General features: G+C 38.1%; 2 protein-coding genes across 2 annotated transcripts; both read right to left on the minus strand.

The window, feature by feature from the left end:
• Nucleotides 1-250: 250 nt before the first annotated feature.
• Nucleotides 251-11168, minus strand: LOC121389302 (alpha-N-acetylgalactosamine-specific lectin-like). Its single transcript, XM_041520898.1, has 4 exons — nt 11098-11168; nt 5469-5725; nt 1522-1707; nt 251-471 (listed from the first exon to the last, which is right to left on the minus strand). Exons 1-4 carry the CDS (start codon nt 11166-11168, stop codon nt 251-253), a joined length of 735 nt encoding a protein of 244 aa, XP_041376832.1.
• Nucleotides 11169-15672: 4504 nt separating this feature from the next.
• On the minus strand, nt 15673-17660 carry LOC121389025 (neuronal acetylcholine receptor subunit alpha-2-like). The gene has a single exon (XM_041520619.1). The coding sequence runs from the start codon at nt 17057-17059 to the stop codon at nt 15749-15751; it is 1311 nt and encodes a 436-aa protein (XP_041376553.1). The 5' UTR covers nt 17060-17660; the 3' UTR covers nt 15673-15748.
• Nucleotides 17661-19549: the final 1889 nt, after the last annotated feature.

Consider the following 19549-nt stretch of genomic DNA (forward strand, 5'->3'; position numbering starts at 1 on the left):
GATTCAGTAATACTGTAGCAAATCGTAACTTGGGTTTTTGTTTGATTGTTTCTCTGTATTGGCGAACTGTTTTCTCTTCACACTTCATTAATGCTTTGTCAATAACACAGGATGACTGTGTATTCATGTTCTGCCAGGATACACGTGCTCAGCTGTCAGGATTGGAGTCTGTTGTAGTCTTCATTTAAAAAATAAAACTTAAACAACCAGCACATGTAGGGCGTTGAGTCGACGAATGTCAATGTCGTGTTCACCATGGATGTTTTTCACAGATGTACCTATACTGCATCATGCAGGAGACGTCGTTCCACCTCGCCGTCCACGGTTTCAGCACCACGCAGTCCTCACCATCAACGGCGTCGTTCGGCTCCTTACCACCCCACTTCGTGAACCCGACTGTGTGTCCGTCCTGCCACACGAACACTCCCTCGGTGACCATGTCTGTGAGGCCAATGTAGTAGTGACCTCGACCTAAAATACAAAAAATTAAGTTTGTTTTGTTTAACGACACAATTAGAGAGGAAGCCTACTATATTTTTCCATTAGTAGCCAGGGATCTTTTATATGCCCCCATCCCACAGACAGGATAGCACATACCACGGCCTATGATATACCAGTCATATTGCATTGGCTAGAATAAGAAATAGTATAATAAGGCCCACCAAAGAGGATAGATCCTAAACTGACCGAGTATCAGGTCAGCGCTGTATCACTGGGCTACAAGAATAGTTTAGATCACTAGAAAATTAAAAACATTCTGGTAGTAAACGTCTCAGGGACAGATCCACAATTTTGTAAAGGGGTGCCACAAAATGTTAAAAACGGCACGTTTAACACGGATGAAGACAAATGGACAGAGCTTCCAGAGTGAACGAGATCTGTAGGGGGTTCGAGGGCATGCTGCCCGGGACATATTGAAATAAAAGATGCTTGGAGACACATGTTCATAGAGAACAGTCGAACCTGCGACCCATCGCACCATAGGGGATTTCCCTACCGCCAGTTAGTGTGTGCTTTTTACCACCAGTCAGTGCTTGCTTTTTACCGCCAGTCAGTGTTTGCTTTTTACAGCCAGTCAATGTTTGCTTTCTACGCTAGTCAATGTTTGCTACCTACCGCCAGTCAATAGTCGCTTTTTATTGCCAAATCTAAGCTTGTATAAGCTTGCTTATCTATAGTCTGTTTATAGTCTATAAAACTGTTTTTGGTAAATAACTTCAGTTTGGTTTGACATAACAAGAAAAGTAAAGGTATTTTGGAAATAACAAAAAACATACTATTTTTGTGTGCAATGTAGACAACAATCGGCTCAACAACAAAAAAACTGTTAGTAAATTTCATATTATGAAAAAAAGCGTTCGCTGTGGGACGGTCTATAGGTCTATTTTCTGCGTCAGTCTAAAGCAAGCGCTTCCTCTTTGCTTTCAATCTAACACAAATGTCACCTATTTGTTTTCTACCGCCAGTCAAAACCAAACATTACAAATTGTTGCTTTTTTTTCCACCAAAGATGGACATTACCTGTTGTTGCATTAATGTAGCTATTGACAGCTGTATTTTTCTCCTCCGTGTCCAGGACAATCAGTCTGGCACATGATTGGCTACAGATGTCACGTGCCTTGTCAAAAGATTGTTTGTTCGTTGACGCCTTAAAACATATGTTCAGCCTGTCAATCAGCACATACCCATCTACGACTGGACAGTAACCTGTAAATATAGTTCTGATCACTATTTGTATTCTGTACACACTGTAATGTATTGTCTATAGGAACGTGCATATAAAAACATCCCGTTTTACTTTATTTGTGGGCACCGGCCTCGGTGGCGTCGTGGTTAGGTCATAGGTATACAGGCTGGTAGGTACTGGGTTCGGATCCCAGTCGAGGCATGGGATTTTTAATCCAGATACCGACTCCAAACCCTGAGTGAATGCTCCGCAAGGCTCAATGTGTAGGTGTAAACCATTTGCACCGACCAGTGATCCATAACTGGTTCAACAAAGGCCATGGTTTGTGTTATCCTGGCTGTGGGGAGCGCAAATAAATGATTCCTTGCTGCTAATCGGAAAGAGTAGCCCATGTAGTGGTGACAGCGGGTTTCCTCTCCAAATTTGTGTGGTCCTTAACCATATGTGTTGAGTGTGTCGTTAAATAAAACATTTCTTTCTTTCGTTTTATTTGTGGGCAAGAGTATGATATGTAACGGCAGCGAGATCCCCGTCTCTCTCTCTCGCTCGCTCGCTCGCTCGCTCTGATTCTCTCTGATTCTCTCTCTCTCTCTCTCTCTCTCTCTCTCTCTCTCTCTCTCTCTCTCTCTCTCTCTCTCTCTCTCTCTCTCTCTCTTCAAATATCGTGTACATGTTGTCCTTAGCGGAAATTATAATCATAGCTACAAAATAAGTATTTGTTGGGTTATGTTAAAAAACAGCGCAACAGTTTCATATTCAAACACATTTTACACGTGACTCGTGCATTGCATGCTTTTCATGCAGTAAAGAATTTTTTTTTTCTTGTAACCTGGTGCCAATAGAAGCTAGAGCAGTTGGATTTATTTGTGTAAATGCTCACATAATCACTTTATTTAAATGCCGCGCCTAAGTACAGATGATAGGAGTAGAGCATTGGGGTGCGTTGAAGCAGGATGGAGCATGCCAAGAGTTGCAAAGCACCTTGGAGTACACCAATCTACCATCAACAGGCTTCTCATAGGGTGTATACTACCAAATCAAATCCCATAGACGACAATAGTAACATATGTGGCTAAAACTCCTACCTGCAACGTATCAACCGACATAAACGCCACGGATATAAATACTACCACCCCTTACACTTAAAGTGAATCAGAAAAAAAATGGGGGTCAAGCTGCTTGTTTCTGAGATAACGGGTAGCGTCTATAACTACCCTAGTTTCGCACAAAATTCGAGTACTTTTTTTTACAGGTACCCCATACATGTTTCAAGCACAAGGCTACTTGACACATTGGTACTAGATGAAATAAAATTGCACTTTTTTTTTTACCCAGATCAAACTATTATTTTTTACAACCAACACACTCACATTTATAACCAATCACAGGACTTGTGGTGTTCACTTCTCTATCAAAAGTTCGGTGTACCTCGAACTTTGACCCAGCCAGAAGTTATTTGGTTTAGTACTACCTCTCAGGCGTCATCAGCAAACAAACGTTGTCGCAGATCGACCATGTAGTGGTCCATCATGTTGTGGGGTGCCATTAGTTGGGTACGTCGTATCCCACAAGTCATCTTCCAAAATAACGGTGCAGGTCGTGGTAGAGGCGTTACAGCGAGATGTTACATCAATGAAGTCCTGCAGCCTGTAGTTGTTACATTCATGGCGGGTCGACGTCAGTTGATGTTCCAGCAAGAAAAACGCGAGGGCTCGCACTGCGCGACTCACACACGATAGCACAGAATAGCATCTATACCATCGATTAGCCTGCGTTGAGTCCTGATTTAAACCCAACTGAGCACCTCTGGGACAAAATTGAACGTAGGATACACCGCCGTCATGTGCTGCAAGTAACGTTGCAGGAACTTTGTGATGCCGTCATTTATGAGTATGACAACATCCCTAGAGCCTTCATACGGAACCTGTTTCTATCTATGGAACGACGATGTGCCGCAGTGATCAACAACAACGGTGGCCACACCCATTACTAACTTTTCGGACCCATTCATAAGCGATTTTTAATTAATCCTGGCCGGATAACAACGTTTGCTAATTGAAACAATAAAGTTCATCCACAGACACGTTCGTATTCACATCGGATTATGTTTCTGTAATAAAATATCATCTGAGAAATATCTGTCTAAAATTGGGCATATTTGATGATAATGTCGCACCTCGTGTTTCTTTTGTCGCTTAATATATATATGTATTTATACATGTATGTATATATATATATATCGCTCTCTTTCTCTCTCTCTCTCTCTCTCTCTCTCTCTCTCTCTCTCTCTCTCTCTCTCTCTCTCTCTCTCTCTCTCGTTCTAATTACTCCTACTATCATCATCATCATTAATAATATCATCCTCATCGAGAAACCAATAATTGGGCTATTCCACATTCACGCCAGTGCACCACGACTGGTACATCAAAGGCCTTAGTATGTGTTATCCTTTCTGTGGGATGGGGCATGTAAAAGATCCCTTGTTACTAATGGAGAAAAGTAGCGGGTTTCCTCTCTATGACTACATGTCAAAATTACCAAATGTTTGACATCCAATAGCCGATGATTAATAAATCAATGTGCTCTAGTAGTGTCGTTAAACAAAACAAACAAACGTTTGCTTAAAATAGTATCTACGCACGTATTCCACCACTATTGATTTTACATAGCTGAGCTTTCATACCTTATCCTATGTAGCAACTAAATTAGAAAAAATAAGTGATTAGGTTTCACTTCACAGTTTACTTTCAGGTTACAAGCGTTCTTTCACCATGATAGTTCCTAATTATGACGTGTTGTTGTAGTATTATAGTTTATATTCACTTTTATTAATTAACAAAGAATTCAAACGATTTGAATTCGTCAATGGTTAGTCCTCTGGCTGAATTTTGCTAATCTAATATTGTGCATTGACTTTTAGAGACGTGGGTGTACAGCAGAACAGTTGACCGGTTTAAATCGGTTCTGCGAGGGATATACAAACGGAAGCAACTCTAAGAATACAGTATAATTAGCATTAGTGTACAGACAACTTACTACCTGAAATGGCATTCAGTTCTGAATGCAGGGACTAACCCTGTTTTACACTCGTATTATGCCACACACACACACACACACACACACACACACACACACACACACAGAGAGAGAGAGAGAGAGAGAGAGAGAGAGAGAGAGAGAGAGAGAGAGATGCACACACACACAAACACACACACGCATGCACACACACAGACACACACACAAACACACACAGGCACACACACATACAGCCTCACACACACACAGGCACACACACACATACAGCCTCACACACACACACACACAGGCACACACACACAGGCACGCACACACACACACACACACCCACACTTGAGAACTGCATAACCTAACCGTCAAATCAGTTCTGACTCTTAACAGAATATAATGAAGGAAAAAAAAGGGTTGCCACTAATTGGCTACAATAATGGTGTGATCCACGTGTGCATTCAAACACTCATTTGTTTACGGACACTGCAGACAGGTTTTGCTCACAGTGCTGCCGTGCGCTATACAGTTGCAGTCCTCTCTCATCTGTATGCCCTCCCCCCACCCCACCCCACCCCCCCTTAACCATATGTCCGACGCTATATAACTGTAGACCCTAATAAAAATACTGAGTTTGTCCTTAAATAAAGCATTGCTTCTTCCTAATTCAAATGTATTGCATACAAGCATTAAGATACATAATTATTACCATCTATAGTCGGTGGTGCAATTCAACAAACAATTGTAATATGGTCACCTGGGTCGGGATAGTAGTAACGCCATCCTAACGAAGGGACATGATTGGCGCTGTTCGCAAACTTGACAGAAAGCAGACGGCACGTGCGATCACCATTGTAGGAAAACGAGACACAGTAACGGTTCTGTTGACACTCCAGTGCACATGTCAGTTTCGTTCTGACATCACTCAGAGAGTATATGACGTTGTTGGTGATTGTGACATCATCAAATGAGACATTTCTGATCAATTTGGCATACCTGAAGCCATCATCACAGCTGCAAGACATAACATAAAGAAAAACACAAAGTTATATCAACGGTTATTATTAGCGCCCTTCATACAAAATGTGTATCTATCGACAATTTATCTTAATATTTTGTAACACAAACCTGTGAAATAGCAGACTACTCGTCGGTTATAAAACGGAGACTTAATATTTTTGTATGACATAGATAACAGTTAAACAGAAGACACGTCAGAAGCAAGTACACATTGGGGGGGTGGGGGGATGACTAAGATCGAGCTCAAAGCAAAGTTTCTAAGGGGTTCGGGAGTATGCTTCCCCTTAAATGTTTAAAAACTGGATGTCCTGAAACGCAATTTTCTGCATTCTACAAGTAAAATTCATCTATGCCTTAAGATTTACTACCAATACTACTTTTGATTCGGAATTATTGGAGTGGTGGGTAGATCCCCCCACCCACTCTACCGTCCCTGTTAAAGCCAAATGATATTAAAGAATGGCGTGCGACAATAAGATAAATAATGTCGATGGTCCCATCTAAATGAGTACAATTTAATAATAAACATGTATCCAATACTTCGAAGTTTAATGACAGAACTTAATTAATGCGAAACTATTTTACTGGGGAATAAAAACCATATTATATTTGTGGGCTGTACACACTGGAGGGCACCCACACGGTCTATGGGTCGTGTTGTGGGCTGTACACACTGGAGGGCACCCACACGGTCTATGGGTCGTGTTGTGGGCTGTACACACTGGAGGGCACCCACACGGTCTATGGGTCGTGTTTTGGGCTGTACACACTGGAGGGAACTCACACGACACCCACACGGTCTATGGGTCGTGTTGTGGGCTGTACACACTGGAGGGCACCCACACGGTCTATGGGTCGTGTTGTGGGCTGATAGGCCAATATAAGATGTGGTCGGGGAGGGTGTATTTATGTGTAAGTTTAAAAGATAGTTTCTTTGAAGATTGTGTAGTATTTGTATTTAATACTTAGTTTCTTACAAGACTTTGTTATATTTATGTTTAAAACTTAGTTTCTTATAAGATTATATTAATTTTATAAAACTTAGTTTCTTACAAGATTGTGTAGTATTTATGTTTGAAACTTAGTTTCTTGGAAGATTATGTTTTATTTATGCTTAAAACTTGGTTACTTGTAAGGCTACATTAATTTTTAGAAAACTTAGTTTCTTTCACGATTGTGTAGGGATTTTTTAAAAATGTTTTAAACGTGGTTTCTTATAAGATTATATTAATTTTTATAAAATTTAATTTCTTACAAGATTGTGTAGTATTTATGTTTAAAACTTGGTTTCTTACAAGATTGTGTTGTATTTATGTTTACAACTTGGTTTCTTATAAGATTGTGTTGTATTTATGTTTACAACTTGGTTTCTTACAAGATTGTGTTGTATTTATGTTTACAACTTGGTTTCTTACAAGATTGTGTTGTATTTATGTTTACAACTTGGTTTCTTATAAGACTATATTAATTTTATAAAACTTAGTTTCTTACAAGATTGTGTAGTATTTATGTTTAAAACTTGGTTTCTTGCAAAATCATGTTTTGTTTATGTTTAAAACTTGGTTTATTATAAGGCTATATTAATGTTTATAAAACTTGAATCCACTACTGGTTTAAACCCTAAAGATCTCACTAATTATGGAGATTATTTTATTGCAATGAAAAAAGAATATATAACAAATGTGTTTTGGAGAGATGCCTTATACAGCTGGGTACTAGTTCAACAAAACCAAACGTTACAAAACACAGAAGATATCCAGGGACTGAATATTTGGTATAATACGAAGATATTAAAAAATAATAAACCATTTTTATATAGGAGTTTTATTAACAAAGGAATTATTTGTATTAACGACTTACTTGATGAACAAGGAAACCTTTTTGAATTTGAAACTTTCACCCAAAGATATAACATAAAACAATTTTTTTATATTATGCATCGCTAATGAATGTTGTAAAATCTTTTTAAAAACATTAAATATTATAAATAATTCATTTATTGCTGTTAAAAGACCAGTTCTACAGTTTAAATTAAAACTCTTGTTAAATACAAACACGGTAAGTAAGGTTATATACAACATTTTGAACAATAAATTACACTTCAAACGGCACAAACAAAATATGCAAACAAGGGTCTAACATTTGACCGCTTTACATGGGAAAAATATTATGTTTTACCTTTTACATGTTTAAAAGACACCACTTTGATATGGTTTTAGTACAGACAGTTACACAGAATTATTGGTACAAATACTTTTAACATATGATAAACTACGTAGATTCAGATAAATGTATTGTTTGTAATAACTTGCGTGAAACTTTGCAACATCTGTTTTATGACTGTGCCAAAGTACGACAGCTTTGGATAGCTGTAGAAAATGGAATATTTGACAAAATAGGAGTTCAAACTTCACTTAATAAAAACGTAACATTTGTTTTATGACTGTGCCAAAGTACGATAGCTTTGGTTAGCTGTAGAAAATGGGATATTTGACAAAATAGGAGTTCACACTTCACTTAATAAAAACGTAACATTTGTTTTATGACTGTGCCAAAGTACGATAGCTTTGGATAGCTGTAGAAAATGGGATATTTGACAAAATAGGAGTTCACACTTCACTTAATAAAAACGTAACATTTGTTTTATGACTGTGCCAAAGTACGACAGCTTTGGATAGCTGTAGAAAATGGAATATTTGACAAAATAGGAGTTCAAACTTCACTTAATAAAAACGTAACATTTGTTTTATGACTGTGCCAAAGTACGATAGCTTTGGATAGCTGTAGAAAATGGGATATTTGACAAAATAGGAGTTCACACTTCACTTAATAAAAACGTAACATTTGTTTTATGACTGTGCCAAAGTACGATAGCTTTGGATAGCTGTAGAAAATGGGATATTTGACAAAATAGGAGTTCACACTTCACTTAATAAAAACGTAACATTTGTTTTATGACTGTGCCAAAGTACGACAGCTTTGGATAGCTGTAGAAAATTGGATATTTGACAAAATAGGAGTTCACACTACACTTAATAAAAATGTAGTTATCTTTGGATGATAGATACTGATTTGGTTAAAACTGTAAACTGGTTAACAATTAATATTAAATATTATATTTACACAATGAAAATGTTTAAAAGTAATTTATGTGTTAATGCTATAAAAGCTATTTTAAAAAGGAAATTTGAAATAGAGAAATACATTTATTTTAAAAATTGCGAGTATGAACAATTTAATGACTGCTGGGACAAGTGGCTTGACCTTTTTTATTGGAAAAAAAAGGAAAACAAGATACACAAACTCAGTAAAATGTCTGTCTGCTAACTGTAGTCATTTTTCTTATCAGTATTTCTACTCCATCAAACAAACAAAACAAAAACATAAAACCAAAGAAAACAAATTCCACTTTTTCATTTATTCATTTATTTATTCTTATTTCTTTCTTTCTTTCTTTTCTCCTCAGGTCAAAACTTACTGCGGCACAAATAACAAGATAATTTGGTACATTTAAATCACTAAAAATGTATGTGTATATCTGAAAATCAGTTTATGTATGTATACATTGCGTATAATGTATGGATATGTATGTTACAAACACATTGTAAGTCAATGATTCAAGGCACCCCATCATTGACATTGTCACATTGATCTGGGGCAATAACTTTTTTTTATATAAAACTTAGTTTCTTACAAGATTGTGTTGTATTTATGTTTAAAACTCGGTTTCTTATAAGACTTTATTAATTTTATAAAACTTAGTTTCTTACAAGATTGTGTAGTATTTATGTTTAAAACTTAGCTTCTTTCGTGATGTATATATAAAACTTAGTTTCTTACAAGATTGTTATGTATAAAACTTAGTTTCTTACAAGATTTTTATTTATAAAACATAGTTTCTTACAATATTATGTTGTATTTATGTTTAAAACTTAGTTTCTTACAAGATTTTTATTTATAAAACATAGTTTCTTACAATATTATGTTGTATTTATGTTTAAAACTTAGTTTCTTGTAAGATTGTGTGGTATTTATATACAACACTTAGTTTCTTACAATATTTTGTGATATCTCTATTTAATACTTACTTTCCTATAAGGTTGTGTGGTATTTATGTCTTGAACTTATTTTCTTACACAATTTTGTTCTATTGGTGTTTAAAACTTAGTTTCATACAAGATTTTGTTGTATTTATGTTTCAAACTTAGTTTCTTCTAAAGTTCTGTTATGTCTATAAGCTTGGTTTCTTATAGGATCATGTTGTATTTATTATGTTTAAAACTTAGTTTCTTACAAGATCGTGCTGTATTTATTATGTTTATAAACTTAGTTTCTTATAAAATTCGTCTTTTATTTATGTTTAAAAGTTAGTTTACCCGATTTTGTGATATTTGTGTTTTAAAATAAGTTTCTTGCTAAAATAGTACTTTTTCCAAATGTTCTCAATTGTCACACATCCTCACGATTCAGCAGGGTGTATTTTATTTCTAAAATATATTTACAAAGGAAACGGCATCATAAAAAAGTTTGTTTTGTTTAACGACACAACTAGAGCACATTGGTTTATTAATCATCTGCTATTGGATGTGAAACATTTGGTAATTCTGACATATAGTCTTAGAGAGGAAACCCGCCACATTTTTCCATTAGTAGTAAGGGATCGTTTATATGCACTTTCCTACAGACATGATAACACATACGACGGCCTTTGATATGCCAGTCGTGGTGCACTGGCTGGAACGAGAAATAGCCCAATGGGCCCACCGACGGGGATCGATCCTAGCAGCAGTATCAAAATCATAGCATGTACTATAAAGTTAGACGAAGACACTGGGTCGGTCACCTGGTATTGGATTTTGCTGTAATGTACATTTTACGTTATTAATACACACTAACAGAGGGCCATGGGGACAAACCTCCCTCACCCCCAAGCACACCTTTTTTTTTTTCTTCACCACTTTCTATATTTTCCTATTGCCACATAATATGACTCATGCCCCTCTCCCACCCCCCAATATAAAAATATGCCTACACCAGTGTTAATACAGCAAAAACGTTTGTTAAAATTTGTTTTGTTTAACACCACTAGAGTGCATTGATTTATTAACCATCGGCTATTGGATATCAAACGTTTAGTAATTTTGACATATAGTCTTAGAGGAAACCCACTATATTTGTCCATTAGTAGCAAGGGATATTTTATATGCACCATCCTACAGACAGGATAGCACATACCATGGCCTATGATATACGAGTCGTAGTGCACTGGCTGGGAAGAGAAATAGCCCAATCAAAGTGAAATAAAGTTAAATTTATTTCAGTCCCCGCTATTTGATAATCTATGAACTAAACAAACTTGTACATACCTCAGCGTGGCGCTAAAACAACACAGGACCACAGCTATCAGACAAAAACATCTCACTGTTGTGCACTGCATCTCTCAATAAGAAACGTGTTCTCAAACCAACCACTGTCAACGCAGTGAAACTGGTAAGTTCAGAATCTAAACGCGACTATACCTACGTATATATATATCAGTTATTCTAAAATATAGATGCTAAACATCAAGTATATTAGTCATTATGGGTACGGAAACCAACGAGATAAAAGTCTGGAGATTTTATTAGTTTCATTACAGTCAACACCGTCTCGACACAATACAAAAAAAATGTTTGAAATATTTAGCTGTGTAAGATCATTAACCTTTTATAAAATGTACTGGCCATACAAACATGAAAAACATTCGAAAAATATAATTATGTGAGTGGATAACATTTTTATTATAGACTACGTATAATGTAAGACTGGGGGAAGTTCATATTATTCAGAGGGAGTGAATATTATACATATAATATAGACTGGAAAAAAAAAAAAAAAAATGTTTTATTTAACGACGCACTCAACACATTTTATTTTTACGGTTATATGGCGTCAGACATATGGTTAAGGACCACACAGATTTTGAGAGGAAACCCGCTGTCGCCACTACATGGGCTACTCTTCCGATTAGCAGCAAGGCATCTTTTATTTGCGCTTCCCACAGGCAGGATAGCACAAACCATGGCCTTTGTTGAACCAGTTATGGATCACTGGTCGGCGCAAGTGCTTTACACCTACCCATTGAGCCTTGCGGAGCACTCACCCAGGGTTTGGAGTCGGTATCTGGATTAAAAATCCCATGCCTCGACTGGGATCCGAACCCAGTACCTACCAGCCTGTAGACCGATGGCCTACCACGACGCCACCGAGGCGTATAATATGTAAAGTGGAGTGCTTATTCTATGTAAAATGTTGACTGGGGAGTGCAAATCCAGGGGAATGCAAATTATATGTGACACCGGTTCCCACCCAAAGTGAGTTTTAACGACTCAGTGTGTAGGTGTAAGGCCACTACATCGACTTCTCCCTCACTAACCACTAACCCACTGTCCTAGACAGACAACCCAGATAGTCCAGGACATCATGCTTGAACCTTAAATGGATATAATCATGAAAATAAGATTAAATGAATGAATAAGATCATTAAATCACGTGTTACGGCGTGGAAATATTTCTTCAACTTATAAAAGCATTAATTACAATATGAGTTGCACTTGCAATGTGGTCACTAGGCGCGAGTTTAGCAAGACTCGAGTCCTGTGTGCAAGGAAGAGCGCTCTAATTTAATTACATTTTTGCGTCACTTTGCCATATGCTTGTCGTCGGTTACATTATAAAATACAAACATTCCTTACTATCACACATACTCAAATCCGTTCACAGGACTTGAGTACCCGTGCAAGGAAGAGCACTTTCATTTAATTACATTTTTGCGTCACTTTGCCATATGCTATGAGACATGGAGGGAAGACAAAAGTTGAACGTGTGGAATGCAATACAATGGCATGATTTGGCATCCATATTCAGTGCTAGAATTAAGATGCATAATGCTATTTTACTTTATTCCTTAGTCTCATTATCATCTTTATTGGGTACGGGTCGAGTTTGACCCTCGAGTACCCCAATATTTTGGACTCGTGGATTCCCTAGTGGTCACAACCCCTGCTTTAATCCACCTTCACTAAATCAGCACACCCAACATTCAAATACTGGTGAAAAATAAATTTTAATTAAGCTTCCAACAATGCTATTATTATATTAAAGCCAATTATTTCAGGGAAAACATGCCGGAGTTTTGCTTCTCAACGGTTGAAGATACAAACTTATCTACATATGAAATACTGGCACTGTATTGATGAAACACAAGATACGTTACAAGCTCCCTTTTCTAAATAATGTAAGGGGCTGCAAATGTTGACACATACATTTACCAGAAGCACTAATTTAGTTAAAATAAATGTCTTGTGCAATTAGTCAAATCAATAAAATGAAAGAAAAAATGTTTTATTTAAAGACGCACTCAACACATTTTATTTATGGTTATATGGCGTCAGACATAGTTAAGGACTACACAGATATAGAGAGAGGAAAGCCGCTGTCGCCACTTCATGGGCTACTCTTTTCGATCAGCAGGAAGGAATCTTTTATATGCACCATCCTACAGACAGGATAGTACATATCATGACCTTTGTTACACCAGTTGTGGAGCACTGGCTGAAACGAGGAATAGCCCAATGGGTCTAACGACGGAAAGTCAATAAATGCATACTGACCACTTCCTATTTCTGACATACAGTACCCATATTTTGAAGTCTATCTTAGGGCTACGATATCGTAAAACCTTCGCAGGCTATGGCGAGTGTCGTAGTGACCGTTTTACGATATCGTAGCGCTAAGTTAGCTTCGGTAATCTGTAGTCTGGATGTTAGCAATGATACGAGCAAGTCTTTAACTATTTCATAATTTCAAGTGACATGAATTTTAAATATTTCACTACCAGGAGCATCCAGTAATTGACTGTTGCTTAAAATAGGTTGTCGTTACACTATTGTTTAATATTAGAATATTGTTTGATATTACTTAAATACACATTCCAGCCTGCATGTGCTGGATTATTTAATCAGGCGCGCATTCAGGAGGCGCCCAAGCACCACCACCACCACCCCACACACACATATATTTGGTCAAACAATATATATTTCAGAATATACAAAAAAATGCAAACTTATCCCGTTCACTTGTCAAGGACCTTTAAAGGGACATACCCTAGTTTTTAAACACTAAGGCATATTTTTTACTATTAGAGACGTTTTTGATAACTGAAATCATACTTTACTTAGATTTTATGGTTTATATGATCATTTTCCGTACATTCGAAGTGTTTTTGGTCATCCTGGTGCTTTTAATATCACAAAATGCATTTCTCATATTTTTAAAAACGCACGTGCGTCTGAGAAGTAACAGTTACGGAGTTTTAGTCGAGTTTTAGAGGGTAATTCATCATTTCAAAGTCATTGTCTCATGTTTCACTCAACTGTAACTTTATCCAAGTGTGTTACAGGTTTGTAGATTAACTAAAATTCGCGTTAATTTTCAAGGGTTGAAACTAGGGTATGTCCCTTTAAATTATAGAACGGATTTTGGACCCTGGCTTTGAAAGTAAATATAAAGTAACGTATCTGATCATCAGCCCCTATCCCAGTCCTCTAGAATCACTTTCAGAATCCTACAAACACACCATCTATTGTTGCAGTAGGCAGCCACAAACTACAGGAATGAGACTCACACTCCACTCACTCCTCTCACTCTCACTCTCTCTCTCTCTCTCTCTCTCTCTCTCTCTCTCTCTCTCTCTCTCTCTCTCTCTCTCTCTCTCTCTCTCTCTCACTCTCACTCTCACTCTCACTCTCTCTCACTCTCTCTCAGTTTTCGCAATAACAGAAGTATCACAAATTGTGATTTTTTCCCCATTGTCACCTGAACAAGGTTAATTGTACAAGCAAGTGTTCCCAGAAACACCGTGTCTACATCGTAGTCATCTTAGATGAAGGAGACATGCTATTTGATTAATCTCCCATTCTCAATCACTCACTTGGGGCGGGACGTAGTCCAGTGGTAAAGCGCACGCCTGATCCAGCGCGCCAGGTCTAGGATCGATCCCCATCGGTGGGCCCATTGGGCTATTTCTCGTTCCAGACAGTGCACCATGACTGGTATATCAAAGGCCGTGATATGTGCTATCCTGTCTGTGGGATGGTGCATATAAAAGATCCCTTGCTACTAATGGGAAAATGCAACGGGTTTCCTCTCTATGATAATGTCAAAATGACCATAAATTTGACATGCAATAGCCGATAATGGTGGTGTCGTTAAACAACACAAACTATTTTAACAATCACCCACTTGAACAGAAGGCGGTCATCTTAGGTAGTTGCCTTTCTTTTGTTAATGTTCTGAGCTCGGTAACACGAAGCACTCGTAACACTTACGTTAGACGTACGCCACACATTATGTATGGTGTACGTCTGACGTAAGTGTTAAGAGTGTTTTATGTCACCGGGCTCTGGACTGCAATTCGTGAGTATGCCCTCATCTCTCCGTTATTTCACACTGCCACTGTCTACGTCCCGTCTCAAAATAGTTCCACTTTGCATGGATACTGGAGAGAACGTGGTGGCTTTATAACAGAATGACTATACAAATAATATGTAGTTTTAATAGAAATATTACGTTTGAAGTTGAATAACTAATACTGCTGAAACGGATACGTCGGCACAATGGAACATATACGCTATTACCAGTGTGGAGTTACTATTAAGCGACACATTTATAACGGCAAGACAAAGCCATTAAATCTAAACAGCAATTGAATAAACAATAACAAACCATGAGATATGAACATATAAATTCCATTTGAAACTATGATTATATTGTTATTATTTCTATTAATTTTGATACTCACTCATCGATAGTAACGTTATATAAACCTTTATAGTAACGTACCTGGCTGTAACGTGTTCAGTGACCATAAGGTTATTTGTATTGCACAACTCGAACTATAATTCTAGAGATACATCGTTTTATTGCACTGCATAGCTCGTAACAGTACATCTATTTATTTAAGGTCCGTATATTGTGTTATATCAAAAACACAGAAGGTGCCAACAGTGAAGAGAGGATAAAAACGACAAGAGCGACATAATTCCAACATCTCGCTGATCTCTTCAGTCTGAAATACAATTCTGAAAGAGTCCTGAAGGCGAACTTGTCGCAGGAGTCTTCCTCCTTACGCATTGTGACGGTATGGACGCTCGTCAGAGTCCTCTCCGTGTGATGCGTGACGCGGTGGTTCACCAGAAACACGAGCGTCACTATGGCGAAGACACAGTGGCACAGCGTCAGACTGAGGTACAGCTCGAGGTTGGAGACGGACGACGACGTCCTCGGCATCGACTTGGTGATGAACTCGAGAAACACCGCGTACGACACCATGATGCAGATCACGTAGCCGAACTTCGCGTCCGAGTTTTGGGGGATGATGAACGCGAGCGGGGTCAGCAAAGACAGGAGGAACATGGGAAAGATGGTTGTCACAATGTAGAAGCAACCCTTCCGTCTCAACACGAACACGTACTCAGCCACGTTGTGGTAGTAGCCTGTGGACGTGCTGCTGCTGTCGTTACTGTTATTGTTGTTGTTGTTAAGAGGAACGTTGGTGACGTAACGCTCCACTTGTTCCAGAGACCACTCGCTTCTGATCTTGAAGTAGTTGCCCAGAGTGAACTCGGTGGAGGTCATGTGGTACTTGTAGTCGGAGCCGAGCGTGCCCGAGATGGACATCTTACACCTCTGGGTGTCGAACGGGTATCTGGACATCTGCAGCGAGCACGTGGTGCTGGACACGCCGTACACACCTCGCGAAACGAACCCCGAGGACAAGATGTGAACAGGAATGGACGTGTCCATGGTCGTGTCGCCAGCAGAGTTCGTGATCAAAATCTTCGGTAGCCATACCCGATCGACCGGAAGCTGGATGTCGGCGATTCCTCCAAATTCGTCGGGGTCCCATGAGAGGCGGGAGTCGATCCAAGTTTCTTGGAAAAACAGCTGGACGGACAGGATCTGTTTGACGTCGTCGATGCCCAGAACGGCGACGGGAAAACATTTGATGAAGATCTTGTTGTCGCCGTAAGAAGAGGTGAAGGCTGGGGTAATCACGGAATAGTTTGATAGAATGGACGAAAGGAGGCGTTCGTAATCGTCTTGGACCGGGAACGTAGAGACAGAGGTCATTGCACACAACAACCACGCCAGACACCACAATGCAGATTTTTCTAGCTGCATTACTAGCTTGAGCTGAAAAAAGTCACGATTCCTGTGAGAGTAACTGGATATCAGAGCACTAGACGAAGTGTCACGTTTAGGTGCAGATCTAAGGAAGGGTCGCATCACCTTCTCCAAAACTTCAAATTTGATGGAAATGTCTGTTTTAGCTTATAAATGAAATATAATATATGGTCGAGAAACAGAGCCGTGACATAGTGCTTATTAACTACCCTGGAATACTGTACGTGCACTTTTCTAGTGTTGCACCTTCTCCCTGGAAAAATCGTGCAAAATATTCCCCTACATTCGATATTTTTACTTCAGTTACACCTGCTTCCTCTCGGCATAAATGCTTACAATATATCTGCATCGCTATTTAACTGTTTTACCAGCCACAGTAAGCCGACTGAAAGTGACTGCTGTATATTCTTTTATTGCAATCAAACAAAGAACCTAAAGCAGTTGATTAATTTGCTTGAAACAGCTGCTGTTTATTCGTTTCTGCTGTAATAGTATTTGCAGTCAGTCCTATCTATAAAAGATTTATACATGTTGTCAAACGTGTCAACATAATCAGACTCCAAATCCAATGCATGATCAACAAAGCTATAAAACATTTACAGGGTGTGTACTACCAAATCAAATCCCATAGACGACAATAGTAACATATGTGGCTAAAACTCCTACTTGCAGCGTAACAATTGACATAAACACCACAGATATAAATACTACCACCCCTCACACTTAAAGTGAATCGGGAAAAAAATGTTAGTACTTTTTTTTACAGGTACCCCATAAATGTTTCAAGCACAAGTCTACTTGACACAGTAGTACTAGATATAAAATTGTATTTTTTTTTTTAACCAGATGAAACTATTATTTTTGACAACCAACACTCACATTTATCACCAATCACAGGACTTGTGGTGTTCACTTCTCTATCAAAAGTTGGGTGCACTTTGAACTTTGACCCAGCCAGAAGTTATTTGGTTTAGTATTACCTACAGGCTGTCCAGCACACCCTTAAGAAAAAGTAGGACAAAAGTAGGAATGAAAATATAGAAAAGTAGGACTGAAACAGTACATAGCAACATTAAAGCTCATACTGAGGAAACGAATGTGTCAAATCGAAAAAGTGGTATTACCGAGAACATCTCACAATGACTTTCAGGGTGTACATTTAATATGTTGAGATTGTCTGGTTTCACAAACTGGGAGATATATACTTAAAGGCAAAAGTTATTGTGACATGGTTTGTTTGGAGTAATAAATTTGTGAATGGATTAATGGATGTAAACCAGAGAAATTGTGCATGAAACTGCTCAAAGAAATGCAACCAAGCAGTTCTTGCAGCGATTGCATGTTTTGTGCAAGAAACATGGAATATTCGGGAGATATGCTGTCCAGTGTACACCATAAAAGGCCAGACATTCAGTCGCAAATCATTGCCACTGTGTGCAGCCATCAGAAGTCAGAAAAACACCATTAGTGAATTGTTTGATGCAATTTCGTCATGCCATGCCTCAGTGAAAATTACAGATGGCGAGTCAAAGGGATGCTTGGATCTGGGACCGTGCAGCATGACGTCACACGTCAATTCAACGTCCACTGAAACACCAAAATAGGACAAGGAACAAAAAGTAGGAAACAGTAGTAAAAATGGGATCACTGAACAGCCTGCATTTACAGTCAAACCCATCTACAAAATTCTGTCAAAACTGTTCATAAAAGATTTAGTCTTACCTAGTAAAACTTCACTAAACCTTTTTGAAAGCTCGTAAGAAAATATATAGTGACTTAATTATATAGTAAAGTACACTTACGCCAGTATTTTTTATTATTCGGTTTACGAACCCGCCGACGTAAATTTTGCTCAAAAAAAAACAAAATTAAAGTTGTATTTTTCACCCTTTTTTTTTCTTCTTTTTTTGATGCCGACTTCCACAAATAGCTCTAAAAAAAAAGAAGTTACCATTCTAGTCTATTGTGGCGCATTTCGTAAGGTAACAGTGAGAAATAACACTTATTTCGTCAATAAATATACCGTTGTAAATACGAATTGTTAATTCGTCTTCGGTCGCTCTCTTTCGTTCCGATTCGCTATTTCACTCAAGATTTCTATGCACCGCGCAGTTGTGCACAGAGATGCCTTGTCAATCTTATTTTGTTACAAAGAATCCACATCTATCAAAGTAGCCATACTAAAAAAAAAATACCCCTACTGATACACCCGAAACAGGTTTGTTTTTTGGGGTTTTTTCCCTTCCTCCTACCTTTGCGAACACAAGTTCTTGTTCATAAACCTAAAAATAAAAAAATAATGGCCGTATAACAAACATGCTTAGAACGAACTCCTGCATAGAACGAACTGATCATAAAGTCCCATTTCATCTCCCTATACATTAATAACCAACTTATGCAAATGTGTACAACTTACTGATACAACGAACTAACTATCATGGTCCCTTCCAGTTTGTTATAACAGTACTTTACTCTACAACAGATATATATATTTGCCTGCCAATTTTTGCAATAAACATACTTAGGTGTATGGGCTCCCAATTCCGTACGGAGGCAAGCTGATTTCTGCACAAATTAAACGAAAATGCCTGA

This window comes from Gigantopelta aegis, chromosome 14 (genome assembly GCF_016097555.1).
Source record: "Gigantopelta aegis isolate Gae_Host chromosome 14, Gae_host_genome, whole genome shotgun sequence".
Lineage (NCBI taxonomy): Eukaryota > Metazoa > Mollusca > Gastropoda > Neomphalida > Peltospiridae > Gigantopelta > Gigantopelta aegis.